Source organism: Siphateles boraxobius, unplaced genomic scaffold (assembly GCF_051911475.1).
Source record: "Siphateles boraxobius isolate OS27281-9 unplaced genomic scaffold, OSU_SipBor_1 2, whole genome shotgun sequence".
NCBI lineage: Eukaryota > Metazoa > Chordata > Actinopteri > Cypriniformes > Leuciscidae > Siphateles > Siphateles boraxobius.
This window is the reverse complement of record NW_027508810.1, coordinates 1,351,101-1,373,502: the sequence shown is the minus strand read 5'-3', so window position 1 is coordinate 1,373,502 and position 22,402 is coordinate 1,351,101. Positions and strand designations below refer to the sequence as shown.

The window sequence follows — 22,402 nt, the reverse complement described above, 5'->3', positions numbered from 1 at the left end:
TGCATTTATTTGATCATGGGCTATTCTGTCATTTATTCCTGTGATCAAAGCTGAATTTTCAGCATCAGTACTCCAGTCTTCATGATCCTTCATGATGAGAATTTATTTTAATATGCTGATTTGCTGCTCAAGAAACATTTCTTATTATTATCAATGTTGAAAACAGTTTAATGTTTTTGTGGAAACCAAATAATTTTGCATAAAATGTATCACGATGAACAAAGTTGAAAGAACAGCATTTGAAATAGATTTTTTTTAACAGTGTAAAACCCTTACTGTCACTTTCGATCAATTTAATGCATCGATCCTTGTTGAATAAAAATATTAATTTCATTAAACAAATCTTACTGACGTTAAAATTTTGAACCGTTATGTAAACTTTTAATTTGTTAATTGCAAAATAGCTCCCGATTGTTTCTCTGTCATCTAAGCAAGTCTTCGTTTCCCAAACGCACTCTGACAGAAACACCAGCATCGAACGCTCTCTGTGATTGATTGGTTTCGTCTTGTATCCAGATGACTTGGAGAAATAGTTCTACCCTACACAATTATTCGCTAACATTCTATTATTTTTAAACTTAGAAGCTTTTTTTACGCACTGAATTGCGTTATAAATTAATAAAAATTACTTTTAAAAAACACATTTGGATTGATATTTTAATGTGAGGATCGATCGTTTTCAATGCCACGTCAACCACGAATCCGCCCACCCCTAGAATTAGTATTCCATTTGAGTTTTGGCTGGCTACATACGCGACGCTGAGAAATTGAAAAAGCAGACTGGTAATTAACCCTTCTCAGGGAGCTTGATTGACAGTTGATCTGACCAATCAAACTTCGCCATCCGCCATTTTGTCCGACAAAGCAGTCAGGAGAGTTAGTAGATTAACATGGGAGGATTTGAACTCTGAAAAACTGAATATACTGACGCCATTCCGCGGTTAAAACAACATTCCTTCTTATGCTCATTCATGTTTATTTGATGCTATAAATGAACTAGAAGGAAGAGATGATCGGTTCACGAGCAGCTTTAACTGAGGCTCTACAGCGATCTGACACATTAAAGAGCCACAAAACGGAATTGTTTAAATTTCTTTTTAAAAATTACAAAATTTGAAAGGTGAGACTTTGTTTAATATGTTTAATATCAAAAGTAACCGAAAAGTAACCTGGTCTGTCCTGTCTGCCAGCGTATTGTCAGTCTCCTCTCTGATCTGCGATGTATTTTTCACTGCGTGAGAACATGGTGTGTGCGTGAGAGCGGCGTAGCTTGTCGGACATAGCGACAGTAACTAAGGGGGGCGGGTCTTTGCGAAGGGTCAATTGAAATTGAAATTGAAAAATTTAAATATGACATGGCCAAAAGGGAAAAACAGTTGCAAACTGTCTTTGCTTTTCCATTTGAAATTTGGCAGTCAGTGTGCATTCGCAAACGAAAATGCAAATAATGCGTGATTTGCAATTGCGTTTGGATTATGTCACATATTATTTTCGTCCACAAATTGAAAACGCAATTTTGCAAATACAATTTGCAATTCCTTTTGAATGATGTCCGGAATATCATTCCATAGTTTTATTGAGGTCTTTCTGCGGTTGAAACACTGATTGAGCGATTACATGAGTCATACGGATTTCGGAAAATTGGACTGTATCTTTCAACATTTTCTGTTGTTCATTCATGTTTATTTCGTTGTGTAACGTAGTGAATGTATGATCGCTATCACTCGCGCTCCCGCTTCTAGAACTGACTACAGCGATCTCTCGCGCCATGAGCGCCAAAATGGTATTTATTGTTTGAATTTTGTGATAAAAAAAGAACATAATTTGAAAGCTGAGACTTTGTTTCATATCAAAAGTAACAAATCTTATTGCGATTTATTTGACATGTATGATGAAACCTGAAAAGTGACTCGAGCTATAGGGCTGATGTGTTCAACTTTCTCTTCATAAACGCACAATCTTGCCTGCTTGTCCTGTAAGTTCGTGAATAAAAATGAAAATGTGAACAAAAAAAGAGCCTATTAAATGGCTTATTATAATTAAAATATGAAAATTAACATGACTGGTAATAATTATTATGGAATTTTTAGACCCTGTCAGTCAAAATTAATGACAATGCAGAAACAGTCATGGAACACCGCAAACAAACAGCAGTCCTTACAGTTCCTCCAAGCTCGAGATATTTTCACGTTTTATTCCCACAACATAAAATACATCAGTAATACCCTCTTGTGACAAGGTTTTACTTGTCTTGTAAAAGGTGGTTGCTTAGTGTCTAAATGGGACGTCATCAGCTGAACAGGTAAACTCATACATTTACTAATCTCCTTTCAAAGCCCTGTAGAGCTGAAGGATTAAAAGATCACTAGCTCTATTCAAACATGCACGAGATCATATCTGTGTCTTTTAACCTTTGACAAGTAGATCACAGCGATTCAAATCTGCGTCGACACTGCCGTTGATCCAGAGAGAGCAGTTGTCACATGAAACAGCTTCAAAACAGTCTTCTCAACCACACAGTTTCATTGTTTCTGTTATAATAATTCAAATGATCACAGATGTACTGGGATAAAAGTTTATAGTTTGGATATAACACTGATGTCTACAGTAGTGATGAAAGCAGAGTAAATCACCTTTTGAAAGTAACTTGAATAAAGATTGTATCAATCACATCGTTACACCAGTAGGTGGATCATTCATTCAACAGATTTATTCAAAAACACTGATTCATCCAGTAATGAAACAGGTGAAGTATTAATGAGTGAGTGATTCATTCATTGTTTTGATTGTTTAAGAAAAAAAGAAATCATTTAATTTTAAATGTACAGCAGCAACTACCATTATGTCAGAACCTCTAGCAAATTAGGCTACATGTTATTTTTTTAGTTGACTATTCAGAATCGTGGGAGAAACATAAACTGCTCTCTCACAAACTATTAACTCGACCTTTCAGGGAAAAAGTTCTTCAAGATTAAAAAAGTTATTGGAAATTGGAAGCTTAGCAAAGTCACGTGACCCTGTTGTAGCTCATTTATAGCTTGTGTTTATCTTTTTACTTCTAGTGATTATGTTTATTTTTTGAAACTCATAAAAGTTAATTCGTGAAGATTATCACAAATAAAATGTGTAAGAATCATAAGCTTTTGTTGGTCACAGATCTTATTTTCTGCAGTAATCCAAAAGCCAATGGAAAATCCTATTGAGTTTTTTTTTTCTCTCTCTCTTGAAGAAACGTACGGGTTAGCCTACAAAAATACGGCATGACCCTATAGCTAGCCTCTCTGAAATTGTCTACCCTACCTTTAATAGCCAAAAGATCACATATTCCATAAAATCCCCTCATGGAGAATTAAGTCAGAATTTTTTTTTAATTTGTGCACGTAATGCTGACTCCATTTGTTTGTTTGTGACAAATAAAAATAAAAATCCAGGAGTAGACGGAGAATGCCATTGTTGTGTGGTGATCCAAACCCTTCCTAGCAAAAAATAGCCTGCATTAATAATTTGAGAACCACAGGAGAAAAAAAAGCCCCCACACATTCTTCTATACAGTTTTTTTGGTCTTTATTTACAAAATGTATTAAAATTCTTTGTACAAGGCCTCACTATCAGGGCTGGGGAACGGACGCCCACGCATGCATGTCTTACATCAGCCTGTCGCCCGCTCATGTACTCTGGGCTGAAGAAGTGCAGTTTTACAGGAAGAAACAGGTCAAAATATCAACGCTGAAACCCACTTCTACCGACCCTCTAGAATCTAATGGAAGTCGCAGGGCTTTACTTGGCAATCACAAGTTTTCGCATGCAGATAGAAAATTTGGGAATCCAGTCACTCGTTTTGTGAATACTTCACTAGAAATGTACAGTTGGTTTTCGATTCGTTTTCCACGTTGATGTCTTTTTAAAAGCGTTTCGTTATAAAACTATCTGTCCAAGATCAGCGATTTTCCATGGAGTCACAGTTTGTTTTCCTTCTCTCCAACACAAAAAAAATGTCACAGCAAAATGTAAATGTGCTGAGCTTTCCCGTTAGCTCTGTTTATAAATCTATTGTAAATGTTATTAATCCTAGTCTTTTCTAAATAATTCACCAAACACTAATAATGCTCATCAAATAAAAACTAAATCTCAAAAGCTTGATTTCATGTGCGAATTATATCTGGAGAACCGTGAGGTAATCAAATACTACATCGTAAAAGCCATGTCCTTTTTTTGTGGATTGCGGTTTATCTACATTAATGTGATCCGTTTGATAGCTTGGGTTTCTTGTACAGTGTGCCGATATAATAACTACAAAAAAGATTTTTTTGGTTTTTTGACGCTCACATTATTGAACGTCAAATGGGGTTTATAGCTTCTGAACTTCTGAGAAATATAGATCATCAGACAAAAGAAAAGCACACGACATACCGCAACATATCCGACCGACTCACGAAGATTCCGATCCGTAATCTGATAAATCAATACACCGATTGAATGAGTGTGAAAGCAAATTTACAGTAGTACAAGCTCGAGCACAATGTCCAGAGAAGACGTCTCGAGTCAGATCGGTGTGCTAAGATCGCAAGTGATGGCTTTATTTCTCGCTTTTAATTTCACAGATAAGATGATGGCATTGATTGGAGCGATGCAATGTTCCTGCGATGAGTTTGCATCAGTGTGTGAGACTGAATATTCCATAAGGCACTGAAGAAATCTATCCCAATTGTGTCGGCGCTCGGCGCGACCGAGGTCTTTGATTGGCTGTGGCGTCTGCGTGGGCGAGAGAGGCTGGAGCTGAGGTGTGTATGGAGAGAGAGAGAGAGAGAGGGCGAGAGAGGCATTGACCCCTCCTGTAGATCCAGCCGTCTCTGTAAGGTGTTTGTCGTAATCGTCACACCACGCTGCCAGGCTGTGAGTCTGAAAACACACACACACACGATATTAATGAGGACATTGCATTGACTTTCAATTAATTTTATATTGAAAATTTGTTTTACAGACCCCAGGTGAAGTGTAATTATGTATGCATTATTTTAGTATATGTTGGGCTGAATTTAAAAGAAAACAGTAATGGTAGCACTTTACAATTAGGTTCATTAGTTAACATTAGTTAATAGTCCAGGTAATATGTGCAAAATTTGAGGTGAGATGTTCACTTATTCATAAAAGCATGAAACTTGGTACTCTTGTACAGTTTGTGGTCCTGAACATTTTCAGAAATGGAGCCATCGCAAAAACTCGTCGCAAAAAAAGCTTGATCGATGTTGAGTTGTCTGCTGATGCGATCGTAGAGGAGAATTGTGAAGAGCTCAACAATGGAAATTACTTCCTCTGGAATGCTTTTTGGAGCCTTTGACAGAGCCATGAAGGCCTACACTCACCTAAAGGATTATTAGGAACACCTGTTCAATTTCTCATTAATGCAATTATCTAATCAGCCTATATCATGGCAGTTGCTTCAATGCATTTAGGGGTGTGGTCCTGGTCAAGACAATATCCTGAACTCCAAACTGAATGTCAGAATGGGAAAGAAAGGTGATTTAAGCAATTTTGAGCGTCGCATGGTTGTTGGTGCCAGACGGGGCGGTCTGAGTATTTCACAATCTCCTCAGTTACTGGGATTTTCACGCACAACCATTTCTAGGGTTTACAAAGAATGGTGTGAAAAGGGAAAAACATCCAGTATGCGGCAGTCCTGTGGGCGAAAATGCCTTGTTGATGCTAGAGGTCAGAGGAGAATGGGCCGACTGATTCAAGCTGATAGAAGAGCAACTGAAATAACCTGACTGAAATAACCACTCGTTACAACCGAGGTATGCAGCAAAGCATTTGTGAAGCCACAACACGCACAACCTTGAGGCGGATCGGCTACAACAGCAGAAGACCCCACCGGGTACCACTCATCTCCACTACAAATAGGAAAAAGAGGCTACAATGTGCAAGAGCTCACCAAAATTGGACAGTTGAAGACTGGAAAAATGTTGCCTGGTCTGATGAGTCTCGATTTCTGTTGAGACATTCAGGTGGTAGAGTCAGAATTTGGCGTAAACAGAATGAGAACATGGATCCATCATGCCTTGTTACCACCATGTAACCATCCTCTGATGGCTACTTCCAGCAGGATAATGCACCATGTCCCAAAGCTTGAATCATTTCAAATTGGTTTCTTGAACATGACAATGAGTTCACTGTACTAAAATGGCCCCCACAGTCACCAGATCTCAACCCAATAGAGCATCTTTGGGATGTGGTGGAACGGGAGCTTCATTCCCTGGATGTGCATCCCACAAATCTCCATCAACTGCAAGATGCTATCCTATCAATATGGGCCAACATTTCTAAAGAATGCTTTCAGCACCTTGTTGAATCAATGCCACGTAGAATTAAGGCAGTTCTGAAGGCGAAAGGGGGTTAAACACAGTATTAGTATGGTGTTCATAATAATCCTTTAGGTGAGTGTATGTTGCCATTTCATCTGCATTCCAGGTATCCCATACTGCCTTCTTGCCCCTGGTTGCAAATTCAAAGACTGTGTCACAGCCAGTGAAGGCATGGAAGGGCCTTGGATTTGTCAGGACCCAGTGACTTGGCAATCTCATGGGCAGTTATGTTTCTGAAGTTCTTGCCAGTCCTGAATGCCACCCACAACTCCTCAATGTCCAACTCTGACACACGTACTATGGCAAGAACCACAACAGTTGGTCCACAGTGCCCAGTGTGATCTTTTTCTTGCAGCATCCACCGCATAGAGTAGCATCCTTGTATGTGCCTCTTCATGTGTGCAAGGTGTAATCTGATCTGATTCTTGTGGGTGAGATGATTGGGTCCGCATGTGTAAACAACTTGTTTGGTACTCGACATTTCCACAAGGTTCCTGGCCAGAAAGTAAAAGAGCTCTGTTTTGTGCTATCCTCTCTCAGGAAGCCTTCCCGTTGGTTTGTTAACTTGTCTTTTTCTAGGCAGATCAGCCTTGTTTTGCAAGCGTAGTCCACCATGAAGTGAAAGTGATGGAGGGTAGGCCTGATTTCCATTTTTTGAAGTTTTCTTGGTTCCCATCACGGGTCTGATAGACAATGTAGAGTCTGGAAAACAGTGCACAGTAATTTTTCAGTGAGTTTTGTCTTAGACTGTCCTCTTATCGGAGCTGTTTTGGAAAGAGGGAGCTTGTTCCTCTTCAAATGGGCAGTGATGCGTTTTGTGCCATGCATCCTCTCTTGAACAAAGAGTTTGTTCTGCTCTTGGCCCATCCTCTGCAACTCGAACAGTGTCCACAACAGCTTGGTCTACTAATTCTTTTGAGTTCAGCTTCAGCAGGTTGTTGCGGTCCTCTGCGAAGGGGTTTCCCATTTCCTCAATCGCGTCAACTAACTCAAATGTCTTGAATTTCAGCTGGACACTTTTGGCCTGTTCATGATGTCAGTTTTCAGAGACACCTTCACTGCTGAACTCCATGGCATTCTCAAACTTATCACTTGGTATGCTTGGTACACACTACAAGATATTTGGGATGATTTTGAACCAATTTCTCCTCTTCCGACAATGTCAGGTAAAGTCCCGAATTCTACAAATTATCTTATCAGATTTTTCTCTGGTGTGAGGTGTGTTAAGAGTGACCGAATCTGCTCGGAAGAACGTCGGAACCGCCCCGATCTCGAATCAAATCAGAAATCCTGTTGTGTTGGGGGAACCTCGAGGACAAACGAGCGTATATTCTGAAGATTTTCACGTGAAATGATACCCAATCAGAAAGGGAGCTGATGGAGACACACCGTCTCCACGATTCCATCTAAACTTTTTTCCACCGCAAATTTTATGTAACGGTAGCAGAGCATGTGAGCGAAGCGGAGCGGTGTGACGCTCAGCTCAATATTCCGCTCTATGCGCGTGCGCTCCACTCAGTCGCTCGCGTCCCAAGCGAACGCTCCACTGATGAATCGCTCACGCTCACCGGTGAAACAAATCCCGCTCAGATCCCGCTCAGACATAAAATGTCTCTGTAGGCTACTTGCTTTCTGTTTGTACTTTGTAATGAATATCTGGAATAAATGTATCATTTACAGTAGCTAGGATTGTAAATAGAAGTTATTTCGGGGTGATTCTGAATAAAAGTCTGTTCTTTTTATTCATTTAAATGCATTAAATTAAGTTAATTAAAAAACATGTCTAGCCCTTTGGCAAACTTGCTTATTAACTGCAATAACTGAAAAGGTATATTTGATTTTCGTAATTTTATTTCCCTGAACATAACTGCAGTTGCAAAACAGGCATATTAAAGATGCATGTTATGCATAAGGCTCGCAACTTCCTTAAAACAATATTTGAACTCCATAACCAACCCACTATTGCTTTAGCTAATTCACCGATTCTCGAACTACCAAATCACAATAGGGCATTCTGAGTAGAGCGAGCGGCGCTGAGCGGACGGAGCGAGTGGAGCGGAATCTTACGCTCCACTCACATGCTCTGAAGGGTAGGGACACACCCAAACCACGCCAAAGAACGAGCACTGATGAAAGCCGACTGTCTTGACTAGAGCCAACGGTGCGGAACACACCGGAAAACCTAAGTCGACCGCCGGTTTGGTGCTTGGGCTTAAAAAGCAATCCATACACTATAAGCACCATTTCTTCGTGCCAGTTGTCCGCCATGTTTGTTAACTTTAAAGTCACGTTTGATGCAAGAGATTTTGCGGTATTTCCCGTGTTCACAGGCGGGACTCTGTTGTCTGTGAATGGAATCTCTTTTAATGTGTGGTGTGCTTTCCTGGTCACATTCGCGGCACTACACACTATAGAGGAACAAAATTAATAAATCTATGATTTTTAATCATCATGTTTGTGGTCTCTCACATTTTGAAAATATTATACGATTTTAAAAATCTTTTAGTGTGGCCCCAGCTTCAGATGATATTCTCAGATATTGCGATATCTTTGTAATCCTTCTGACAATTTCACTGAATTCACCATTAACTAATCATCTGAACATTTTATGATGTTGTGTATGGTATCATTGTAATCCATTTATGAAAATGTCCAGGGCCGCAAACTGTATGTTGTATACTAAGTTTCATGCTTTTATGAAAAAGTTAACATAATTTTCACATATGACCTGGACTATTATGTATTAACTAACATGAACTGACAATGAGCAATACATATGTTACAGTATTTATTAATCTTTGTTAATGTTAATTAAAAAAAATCCAGCTGTTCATTGTTTTTTCATGTTAGTTCACAGTGAATTAACTAATGTTAACAAATACAACATTTGATTTAAATAGCATACTAGTAAATGTTGAAATAAATATTAACTAAGATTAATAAATGCTGTAGAAGTATTGTTTATTCTTAGTTCATGTTAACTAAGGTAGTTTACTAATGTTAACTAAGGAACCTTATTGTAAAGTGTTACCACAATAATAATCATAATATATGTCCTGATTTGATATTGTTGTCAATGATTTCAGATGATAATGATAGCGGGTCTGTTCTTCAAATCTTCTATGGTATTGGTTTGGTTTGTCAAATTGTTGTTGTTTTTTTGTCTGTGCCAAACGATACACATGTAGAACATGGATTTCTTTCATTATTTCCAGAGTACAAATATTAACAGAATGCGTTTCCATCACAGTCTGACTGATGCAACCGTTTGAAAACAAGCCAGCGTTAGGAGAGAAAAAATCAGCCAGAGAACACTGCACTTCTCAATTGATTCCATTATCTGGAATTAATGACATTGCGAGGACAAACACAATCTCCGGCTTTGGCACACACAAACACACACACACACACACACACACACACACACACACACACACACGCACGCACTCTCACACACACACACACACACACGCACACACACACACGCACTCTCACACACACACACACACACACACACACACACACACACACACACACACACACACACACACACACACACACACACACACACACACACACACACACACACACACACACACACACACACACAACCATAGCCAGAAAAGAGTCTCTGGGTGTGCGTCAGAAAAACTGGGTGTGCCACATTTATTGTCAGATTAATGTGCAATAAACCCCGACTCTGCGTATCACTTACTTTACAGAATAGACTGGGCTGATGTGTAAAAATATACTCAGGCTCGCTACATAACTATAATACTGTATAAAACATAACTCGGGGCTCGACATAAAGCCTTTTCATGTACTTGTCCTTCGAAAATCGGTCATTCACTTGTCCAAGTAAAAAAATTGCTTGTCCAGAAAAAAATGCAATAATAAAGCAATTTTCTCATCAGTGTTCAGTCAACTATGACATATTTAAATCTGCATATTTATGATATTTTAACCTCTGTAAAGAGCATTTTTCCTTAATCGTTTTAAATATATGCTTCATCTTTCATTTTAAATTCTTAAATTTGATCAATAAATTAAATTAGAATAATTTACCCAGTAGGTGGCAGCAGATCACCGTCTTAATGAGTGAGTCATTGAGCCATTTATTCAGGAATGAGGCAGTTGTTTAATGGGTCATTGAATCTTTGACTCAACCGATTTGTTCAAAGCGCTGAATCATTCAGTAATGCGGTTAGGTGTTCCGGTGAGATGTGCTGTGGTTCTGTTGTGATCTTTGTTTGGAACTATTTTCGCTGCTCAAATACAACAAAAACAGTCAATATTGTGTCTAAAATGTAAGTGACTTAATATTAATTACTTGTTTATTAAAATGTCATATGAAATCAGTGACACATTTTCAATCGTGATGGTATTCAGCACTCGTTGGTCGTGTGATGTTGCTGAACTGTATCATATCATATGTTATAAATATAAGAACTCCACATGAATTTTTACCACTGTATGTTCATTAATTTTCTTTGTGTGAACTGCACTCATTTGTTTCCATGTCTCCTCATGAGGCGCAAGCCTCAACAGCACAACCTTGTTACCGTCAGAGAGTCAGCGGCTGTTTGCGGATTGCTTGGCAGACATTTTTTTTAACAAAAAAAAAAAACATTTTAAATTAACAAAGTGTAAGTAAACAACAATAGGCCAAGTTTAGAAAAAATATTTTTTATCAAGACTTTAAAAAATAATTTGCCATCTATTCGGCACACCCTGGCACACCCTTGGCTACGCCTAAGGCACACACACACACACACACACACACACACACACACACACACACACACACACACACACACACACACACACACACACACACACACACTCACTCACTCAGGCGGCGTAGAAGCATTACCGTTAGATCTTCACGCTCTCCGTCCCGTACACGTTGTATCCTTCTCGGTATGTGGCAAAGTTTTGTGTGTTGGCTGGCGGGGCCGGCTTATAGCTTTGTGCGTTCTTTTCAAGTTTCAACCGCTTGGCTTCGGCACGGGACTTATAACAGAACTCTATCAAAGCCACCATCATGGCCAGCCCTAGTCCACCAACCAGAATATAGAAGACACCAGCAACATTGCTCAGGCTCAGTGCACTTGTCTTGTCCTAAGAGAAGCGAGGCACATAGTTAGGAAATCTGACAGTGGAAATCATGTGACAAAACACAAACTCTACAGCTCTTCTATCAAGCAGGACTACTGACTATATCAAACACATTTGTTCTGCTAAAAGAGGAATCTAGATTCCAATGGAGAATTACATCTATGATATGGCTCATCTAAAGCTCTAGCTCAATGTAAGTTAAAGTCAATCTGGACCATAACTGGTGAATGTAGATGTTTTCTCTAACCTGATCTTCTCATTGGCTTCTTCATGTATCTGAGGAAGCTGGTCAGTTACGTACAGGTCAGACCTCTGACTTAATAACCTTACTTTAAACAACTGCCTTTCCATCCTTTAACCTTCAAATTAATATTTTGACATATTTTCTACACCAGAGTACTGAGTTTAAGAATCAGTCGAACCATTCTGCTGCAGTTTACCCCCCAAACTTGTCCATTAAAAATTTGTCCATTAGTATTACACTATTTGCCGTTTATAGAGATGGTTTTTACTTCTGGAAATTCACTTTCTTCTTCACTTTCTAAATAAGACGAGTCCACCTTCGCTCCTATAATGAAATTCCTCACGGCATTTGTGGTTAACGAATAATCGAATAGGCTTTTTTTTCTTGGGTAAAAGACAAATAAGTAACAACACTAATATATCAAATTTTAAATTCGAAGTTTGGTGAGTAAGAACTGCAGCATAATGGTTATTGTGTCATTTATATCAAGTGAAAAATAAGCAAGAAAGACAATTGGTATGCAAAAAATATATCTAATCTGTCGATCAATTTGCACTTTAAACTAATTCCCCATTACAAGATTTATCATTACGGCTTTATTTGAAGACATTTATTGGATAAAATACTAAAAACAAACAGAAAAATGTTTTTCAGAATTGATCTGATCATCTAAAATAATAATGCATGAGGAATAGTGCAAGACTGTAAGCCACATGCCTTATTTTGTATTTTTTTTCATATCTGTGGCCATGAATTATTACATTTACACATGAGTTAAATCAAGCTATTGACTATTGGCTTGTTCTTTGCATATGAACAATATGTCAAAATGCAATTTTTTGTGAATCAGTACAAAAGACCTGCAGCGACTGACCTTACTTCCCGAGTCCTTGGTTCCACATTCACCCTTATCGTACCACCATTTGTTTTTCAGCTTGGCTAAGATGCCTTGTTCACTGAGTTTCAATACTGCAAGGTTTACAGGAGTTCTTCACGTGGGAAATAACATAAATAACATTATATTATGTTATTTTATGTTATTCAAGTCTTAACTACTTCATACTTTACAAAGCGATAAAGCAGGGCTCCTGGCCATTATCAACACACATGTGGCAGGCATTCTGACTAGTACCTTCCATTCACCAGGGCTAATCTAGTGTGCCAGGACCTACCCGTATCGCTTTGAGTAATCGGCATACACTGTTAAGAGAAGAGCGGGCAGGTTTCTGAAGAGATCGCTATAAAAGCAGAGAAGCTTCTTGGTTAATTTGATCATCTGAGAATGTGGATCTCCACTGGAACCCTCGACTGACTGACAGACCAACGAAAACTACCAGTAGTATTTTGCTCAGGCTGAGGAGAGTTGGCGTTAGGACTCTGTGAACGGATTATAGGCGAAGAGTACAAAGAAACCAAACAAGCAGACACACATACAAAAAGTAAAGAGAACCGTACACACAAACAGTCAAAGCATTTACCAAGGAAAAGCTTGTGTTCGGGAGTTTAACGCGACATTAACTCCTAAACGCTGCCTGCTGGAGTAATGCTACATTTAGCATTAGCGGGGACTGTGAATGACGTTAGCATTAGCGGCTAACGAAGCTGGGACTGTTGTAAACAAACAATCTACTTGTGATCAAAAATTGACCTGGCGGTAGTTATACACCGTTAGCATAACACTAGCAGGTGTTTCAGATAATTAAAGTCAACATGAAATCAAAATTTGCCTTCATCACAATGCAATAACTTGCTCCACCTCTGAAATGTCTTGTGTCTTGCACTATGTCAAAAGAATAAAAAATTAAAAGTTAATTGTGACCTTTTTATCTCACAATTCTGACTTATTTTTTCCCCTTTGCAATTCTGAGTTTATAACTCAAAACTCTAAGAAATAAAAAAGAATTGTGAGTTACAAACTTGGAATTTCGAGAAATAAAGTCAGAATTGTGAGAGAAAGAAAGAAGCAATTCTTTTTTTTTCATGGCGGAAAGAAGCTTCCATACGGCACAATTGATTTTGGTATACTGTAATGCTGTAAATAAAGACTATTGGAGTGTGTTTTAGAAGAAATTCGTCTTTCGCATCCAAAATTACCATTTCTGTTATTATTTGCAAAATTTACTAGCAATTTCTGAGTGAAAATTGTTTCAAGGTAAATCATACACACATTTTTTATATCGCTTTTCTACAACATGCAATCAATTCTTGTTGATTGAAATAAAACCATTTTCGTGTTGAAAATCACATTTATTACGGGTTGCGTAATAAACCCGTAGTCATTTCATGTTGACTTTAAGTGCATTGCTAACCTAAATATTATCGCTACAGAATGACATTTTTCTAAAATAAAGTTATGTAAACTGCTATGATTGATTTTTTTAAACTATAATAGACTGTTTACTCTTTTTTTTTTTTTTTTTACTATAATAGAAAGCCGTGCCATCACTCGTCTAGACATAATTAGTCGCTTAAATGTTCTTTATATTTCTCATGCTTGCTGCTGATTTAGCTTTGTGGTCCTAGATTTTTTTTAGCTTGGGGAGAGACATTGATTAACAACGTAATTATCCAGAGCGACTGCAGTGGGAAACCTATCAGCAGCCAGGAGGATGGCAGGGGCCGAGAGGAGAACGGGTTGTGGGACTCATGATGTCTGTTTGTTGCAGGTGGCTTAATGTGGATTTTTCTCCTGTTTTTCTCTCTGTTGTGTTTTTCCACAGCTGGGTCCAGACGCGCCACTGTAGACTCACTGCATTAGATCATTAGAGCTAGCCCATCCACTGCATGTCGACTAATGGGGGCTTCAAATCACTGCAAACTGCAAAAACAGAGAGCTGGAACAAAGAAGGTGATTATGAAAGCTCACATAACCTTTCACCTTCATCCACAGGCAGGGCACAATGCTTTTGACTGCACTGAAAAACCTGCTCACTTGTTGTTAAAAAAGACTTTTGGCCCCATTTTCAGGAATTAGAAAACTATGAAAAAATTTCCAGAAATGACAATTTAAGTCAACATGAAATTATTATGTTCTGGCTGAATACACATTTCTGGGCTAATTGGGCGCGGCTGTGTATGTTATCTTTAAACAAAATGTGAAGACTTGCACGCCTCAGAAACGGCTTTTGTTTTTGGAAGATGTCCCCTATAGGCCATACTTATGGAAGCTTGTTTCCGCAACAGAACAAAACATTTTAAAAGATAATTGCATCTTTTTTTCTATCAATTGGGACTTTATATCATGCAATTCTGACTTTATTTCACAGAATAACGAGATATAAAGTCGCAATTGCATGAACTATATCTCCCAATTGCGTGTTATAAAGTCAATTCTGAGTCAATAAATTCTGAGAAAAAAACTCAGAATTGCGAGTTTGTATCATGCAATTCTGACTTTATAACACACAATTGTGACTTTATATCACGCAAATCTGAGATAAAATTGTTCAATAAAAAGTCGCAATTACCGTTTTTGTTTTTTATTCTGTGGCGGAAAGGAGCTTCCATTGACACTTTCTATGAAGGCATGAGTCTTTTTCCAATCCAGGCTCATTGGGAAAACATGTCTGTGGCGGTACAAAATGATATTATGCTGCTTCTTGCGCGTTTCACGACACTTTCAAAGTGAAATATCCAGTGAGTGGCACTAAAAGCGTGTTCAGTTTCATCTTAGATGAATGAATGTGAATCTGACAATTTTTATTATGTTGGTTTTTATATACGTTTTTAGCTTTCCTGTAGCTCAAACAGTAGAGCATTGGCGCTTGCAACGCTAAGGTCATGGGTTCGATTCCCAGGGAAAGCAAGAACGGATAAGAATGTTAATGTTCTAGGTAAATGTGTACCTTGAAATGCAATGTAGGCTTTGGATGCCAAATGCATAAATATAATATATATGTATCGCTGCGATTCAGAAATAAAATGTCTGCCAAGTGGCGCTAAAAGTTAAAAGCTCTAAAAATAGGGCTGTAAAACGATTAATCGCATCCAAAATAAAAGTTTGTTTTTACATACTGTATGTGTACTGTGTATAAATATTTTGTATATATAAATACACACACATGCATGTATACTGTATATTTAAGAAATATTTGCATGTATATACTGTATATATATATATATATATATATTTATAGATAATATATAAATATAAATATTTTTCTTAAATATATACACGTATGTGTGTATATACAAAATAATTATACACAGTACACACAAACTTTTATTTTGGATGCATCGTTTCACATCCCTAGAAACTTATATACTTCCTACATTAAAGCCGACCCTAAACATAACCAATAATGTAAACAAAAGCAAACGTGAGATAAAATCACATTAGCTGAAGAAACCATGACATTTTAGCATTTTAGCTTTAATTGTGACTCTTGTTCATCGGACTCGTACCTGAGCCCTCCACATAGTGCTCTGCTGAACCAGGTGAGCTTTCCAGCAAGTTTATTAAATGTTAGAAAAATGTTATGTATTGTCATGTTTTTGCAGTTTTGCACAATTTTCCCAATGAGCCTGGGTTACTTTTCTGTTTTAAGTATTCCAGTATTTAATTCTGGTTAATGTAATATATATATATATATATATATATATATATATATATATATATATATAGTAATGATAGCAAATAGCAACAGCCCTACATAGTTGATTTGAACAAAATTTCACTCAGAAATTTCACATACATACAATGCGGCGAATGCCATTTCATGTTGACTTTAAATGAAATGAAAATCTTACCAAAATCCTCAAAACTGAGATTATACAACGTATTCAAACACTATATATATATTTTTTTTTATATTGTTAAGTGGTGAAAAAGCTAGCATTTACAATTCTAAATGTTATGCAAATGTACACTGAACTATTTTGGTAGATTGCAAGAAATTTGTCTTAAATTGAAATGCTTTTAGTGGTTACATAAATCCTTTTTACATGTCGAGAAAATGTCTGTTCTATATTACATTTATTATACAAACTACATCCGTGCTCCAGCAAAATTGAAGGTCCTGAAAATGAGGCTTTTAACGTTGTACACTTTCATAGAGAAGTCTGGGACACATGTGAAAAAGCACTGTTAGCCCTCATCATGTGCGTCCACATTTTTACTATTATTCTCAAAATAATCAACAACAACAACAACAGTTCCATAGAAAATAGCCCTTCTATACACTGTGAAATGAACTGGAAAGTCTAAGAGTAGCACATCAGCTAATCTTCACCTCCATACGAGTAGAAAATAAGACACGTCCCCTGCTGTGTGGTTAACATGGCCCTCGAGGAGCGAGGAAAAACAGCCAGGATCAGATGAAGGGATGGATTTCTGATCCTGTGATCAGATTGGTGTGGAGATGGGAATTCAGCCGTACCTGTGCTATTCTTAGCCTCTCAAGACTCAGATCACATCGTGTGTGTCAGTGTTTTCTCTTACCAGGCTTGATGAGACTAAACCTACAGGTTTTTAGTTTCTGTCAGACATTAAAGGTGAAGTGGATGTTTCAATGATTTTTCCTCTACACACTAGGGGTGTAACGATACCCTCATGTCACGATACTGAACTCACGATACGATATTATTACGATACTCCAAGACATATGATAAAAGGTAACCAATTTTTTTGCTGTTTATTAAAATGGTAAATTTGGTTTTACATTGTGTTTGTAAATGAATAGGCTTGGACTTGGTTCTGGAAACCCAACACACAGGACAATAGAGACACCAGAATAACAATATTCATGATTCTGAAGATGAAAATACAGAATTATTTTAGATGAATATGCTTGCACTCTTAATATTTAAAATAATGTAAGCCACTTTTTACTGGTAACATCAGATATCTGGCATTATCAGGACCCACAAATATTCCCCCCATTGCATCAGTATACATTATATATAGTAGTTTAATGTAGCACTGACACTAAAACTCATTTTGGGTGAACTATTCACAATACAGATTGTCACTATCCACGATACATATTGTTGCATTTTAGTATTGCGATATATCGTGACACGATATATTATCACACCCCTAGTAGGTTGATTTACTAGGTTTGGAAAGGGCCTTTACACACTTCCACTTTAACGTCTGGCATAAATTGGTGATAAGTAGCATTGCTATTCTACCCGAGTTAAGAAAACTAACTAGCAAGACCAGGTTACCGTCCGTGGACAGCCGCCTAGCAGAGGCCAAGCGAGAAGGAATCTGAAATCTCTCTTCACTGTCTGCTAGGCGGATGTTTGCCCCGATTCCTAAAACACGAACAGTTCACCGGTCTCAGCGAGCGCTAATGTGGATAATGAGCTAGCGCTAACTGACATCGCTAACATCTGTGGGTGAGCGCTACGCTAAAGTAAGAAAAAAACATGATCACTTCTCCTCAGTAGGACAAAATCATACTGGTCATTTTCTCTCCTCCGTTAGCCAAGTCAGGGTTCTGGTTTTCTCTCAGATGGCACATTAATGTGTGGGGTCACTGAAAGGATGTGTTTGTCTTTGGATTTGGTTTGGCTCGGTTCAGGAATAACAGGCTTGCCGATTACTCTGCACTATGGTACCCGATTTCGGTGACATTGAGGCTGACCTTGGAGTCACCTCCCCCGCTGCCGCACTCTCCCTTGTCGTACCACCATTTGTTTTTCAATTTGTCCAACAGGCCTTGCTCATTCAGTTTTAAAACTGCCAGGTTAACAGCATTTCTTGAAACAATAAAACATAACTTGTAAGAAAATGCACAGGTCTGTGAGCAATCTACTGCATTAGCATAGTAGTAGTAATGGTAACGTTACTGAATACGGTGAGCTACTACTACTGAGAGTCAATTATAGATAATCAGAATGGTTGAGAGAGCACAATTTGGTTAAGAATTTCACCAATATGAAGGTAAGAGACGCTCAGAGCAAAGAAAGTGTTAAATAGTCAAGGTGGCATGGAGGGTTACGCTGTCTCAAACTGAAGTGTGCGGGATGGGGACATTGTCATTGAGAAGAAAAGTAACAACAACAAACATCATGCAATTAACATTCGTCACAAGTGACAGCGCAGCTTTTACAAGCTAAATTGAAAAACCGTTGAACTGTTAAATTAAAAGTGACAACACGACAGTCAGGAAGGACAGCCACACGAGACAGCGAGAGAAAGATCGAAGGACAAGAAGGACAGCAGAGAGACGGGAAGGGACGCAGACACACGCACACAGATGAGAAATGATTGGCACTGGAAATGATAAAAATCTGGTTGAAAAACTGGAAAAGAAGACAAACATTTAAAGAAGAGAGCACTGATCAGAAGCATCATTGTGAATCAAATAACAATCAAAATGCATTATACCGTTACCTCTTTGTCATAATAGAGGGGGTTTGGGGAGGGGAGGGGAGGGGGGGAGGAAATGACAACACAGGACATCAGGGTAGGTGGAATACTATAACAACATGGAGAACATTGTTATATTATTCCACCCACCTTAATGCTGAGCCTTTGGGGGTCGCCACACCATAGCCTTTAGAGTCCAGATTGCCGCCCACTTTCATGGTGTCGCAGGGCTTCCTCTGCTCAATGTATTCGTTCATGGTGGATTCCAGAAGAAAGGCGAATTTGCCCTTCGACTTTCGTACCCGTGCCACTCCGTCAGGCGTGGTCTTGGCGAAGACGGAGGGCTCGGCCGATTTCATGTACGACCACATTTTTTCGTACACAGCTATTTTGGAACGCTGTGCGAGGGAGACAAGAAAAACACATACTGTACGGTCATGGATCATTACACATGAAGTGCATGACACACAGCAAAATCATACAGAATTACAGACATCAGGGTGTCACGATACCCATTATACATTATATTCAACATAGTAGTTTAATGTAGTACTGACACTAAAACTCTGAAAACTTGATTTTTTTCTCACACAGAAATACTCATTTGGGTGAATTATACACAATATAAAATGTTGCGTAGAAACCGTCCTACATTTGATCTTGCGATCATTTCTCAAATGTGCGTATGTGAATAATATTGTATTTTGCACACTGTTGTCTAGACGGCTTTTACTAATGAACTGAAAGCTGCATCTCCTCCAACATACAGTCAGTGGGCTTTCACTTACTTCTTGCACTCAAACTTGAAAAGATTACATTTGGAGTTAGAATAAAACGCAATCTTTTCTTAAAATCTTGGAGCCCATTTTCAGATTACTTTAAGGAGACAAGCTCTGGATAAAACACAATTTTAAACGCCACCTAATTAATATCATTAACATACAAAAGAGCTCCAGTCAACGTCCAATGCTTTACTTGAGAACGACGAGCGGCAAGAAATGCTTAGTTTTCTGCTAATCTGCAGTATGCCGAGTGTGGTATACTTGCTCCAACTGTCTAGTGTACGAGTTTCATCATGTTATGTTGTCATCCAGCATGAGATTGCCCCTGCCTTTGGCTATGTAATTAAAGCTGTGACAGTTGAGTGTCCAACAACATTCACACTTTTTAATTAAAGTGCACTTTTTCTTGTGGGAATTTTCAGTGTGAACAATCTACTCCCACTATGTATACTATAAAACGGCAAAGAACAGTGCATAAGTACGCAAATAATAAAGCACATCCAGTGTATTAGCTTTGTATGCAAACCTATAACAAATTCAATCTGCAATTGTGTGAATGTGAAAGAGAAGCGAACCAAAACACTTTGCATTCACAATACACGCTCTCCACCTTGGTCCTGAACGGGGAAATCTGCATGACAGGCATTTCTCCTGTGTCTCCTGTGTGTTTCCAGTCAAATTAAAGTCCCGTTGTAGTCAATCATTTTATCCCATAAAACCCACCTTTGATCACCAAAATGACATATTTAACTACTATTGTATTTAAATGTACTTTAGTTATCCGGAAATAGTGTCCGACCAAAGATATACATGCTAAAATGGAACTATTGCAAGTATACTTTAGGTGCACTTTAAATATCTTGTATTTAAAGACTGATAATATACAGAGATCATACTATCCTTACTAATTGTGATATTAAAAACTTTTAGGCTTAATATTAAGAAATGCGCATTGTGCAATAAAGAAGTACTCCAAATAAAGTTTAATTATAATATTTATGTCAGTAAGTGTCAAGCGATATGTCAGTAAATATGTTAATGGGTTTGTATACTGTACTTAGTGTGAAATAAATGTATTTTAAATATATTTTCGATTAGGTTTTTTTCACTTGGGCTGTCCTAATACAGATGCGTCCGGTTTCGAAGCAGAGAGTTTGAACAAGCTAGACAGTCCGTGCCTGAAGTGAAGGTGCAATAACTGCAGAATTATTTAATGCGTCAAGGGGAAATAAATAATGACAGCATGTGCCAACATAGACAACTGCGTCAGCAAAAAAAGTCACAGCGGTTTCCTTCCAGAGCACCGACGGGAACAGATGGGAACTTCGTAGGACCGTTGCTAAATGGCACTGTAATAGAGCCTTAAAAATCACCAAAGAAGTTTATGGCAGGGCTGTTTTTCAGAAAGCACTTGAGTTCAGTGCCAAGACACGAGGAAACACACATCTGGTGAATGGAGAATTAAACCTGAGCAACTGAAGGAAAAGTGTCCAATGGCATTTCTTACATCTGGACTTGTTTGATGTTTAAATAAAGTCAAAGGATGCCTTCAACCCATTGCATCTGTTGGAAACTGTTAAATGTGATGGTGGATGTGCAACATTATGTGCTGTTTTATCATGGGAGTCGTTATATCAAATGATTGTTATGTGCGGTCATATACCAGCTGAAGAATATGAGGCTGTTTTTACTGCTATTCCCTCATCATATTCCCATATTCCCTCATATACACATCTAGACTATATAATAAAGACCAAGATCTTCTTAATCATTATGTAATCACCAAACTCTTATGGGATGTTCTGATGCTAAAGTAGAAAAGAAAAAGTGCAACAAATCAGAATCTGAATATATATGTTATAGATTATCTTGGGTAACAGATCCAATGGTAGACAAATCCAGTCGACACTATAATTTGTAGAAAGCGAGCAAATTGTCACTTCTTGGGTTTCACAGTTTCAATTTTGCTACCGTTCATGCTGTTTATTTCAAAAACATATCCAAAGAAAACAGTATAGTTTTGCTAATAATGGGACACTAATGTGCCTTCTGTTATTTGTATTCTTCCTGAAACAGATTCATTTAGAGGAATATCTGAGGGCGAAACCCAGTCAAACCCAACAAGGTCACAGCTGGGGACTCCGATGACATTAAATATAGTGGATTTTTATCATTACAAGTCATAATATGAGTGCTATTAACTGTGAATCAAAACAACTACTGAACACAAAGCCCACAGTGTCCACCGCACTGTTTTCATCACAATGGATACATCACTATCTGTGAGACGAGCATCAAGCTTGATAAACAACTGAATTATCATGAACGTTCTCAGAAAGGTGTTATATATTGTGCTACCGACAGAATAGCTGACATCTCAATAATTAGGTCATATTAATAAACATCACATTTTACTATTAGCACAATAAATATTGTATTAATGAGTAGCATGTCACATTACAAACACATTAAAAAGATGATTATCTGAAGAGCGTTTCCCATTAATGTACACTACCAGTCAAAAGTTTTTAATCGGTAAGATTATTAAGAAAATTTTTAATGTTTTTAAAAGTAATAT

General features: G+C 38.0%; 1 protein-coding gene across 6 annotated transcripts in view; it reads right to left on the bottom strand.

The window, feature by feature from the left end:
* Window positions 1–3,547: 3,547 nt before the first annotated feature.
* gria3b (glutamate receptor, ionotropic, AMPA 3b) overlaps window positions 3,548–22,402 on the bottom strand; it is a 207,017-nt gene continuing 188,162 nt past the window's right edge. The window contains exons 13-17 of one of the 6 annotated variants that reach the window (XR_013205823.1): window positions 19,193–19,440; window positions 18,315–18,429; window positions 12,599–12,713; window positions 11,236–11,483; window positions 3,548–4,899 (exon numbers count right to left, since the gene is read on the bottom strand). Coding sequence is in view for 5 of the 6 variants with exons in the window: in XM_077235644.1 (XP_077091759.1) it covers window positions 11,238–11,483; window positions 12,599–12,713; window positions 18,289–18,429; window positions 19,193–19,440 (750 nt within the window). In the remaining variant the exon portion in view is untranslated. Of the gene's footprint in view, window positions 4,900–11,235; window positions 11,484–12,563; window positions 12,714–18,149; window positions 18,430–19,192; window positions 19,441–22,402 lie in introns of those variants that run through there. The other 5 variants (XM_077235644.1, XM_077235640.1, XM_077235641.1 and 2 more) reach the window with 5 other exon arrangements.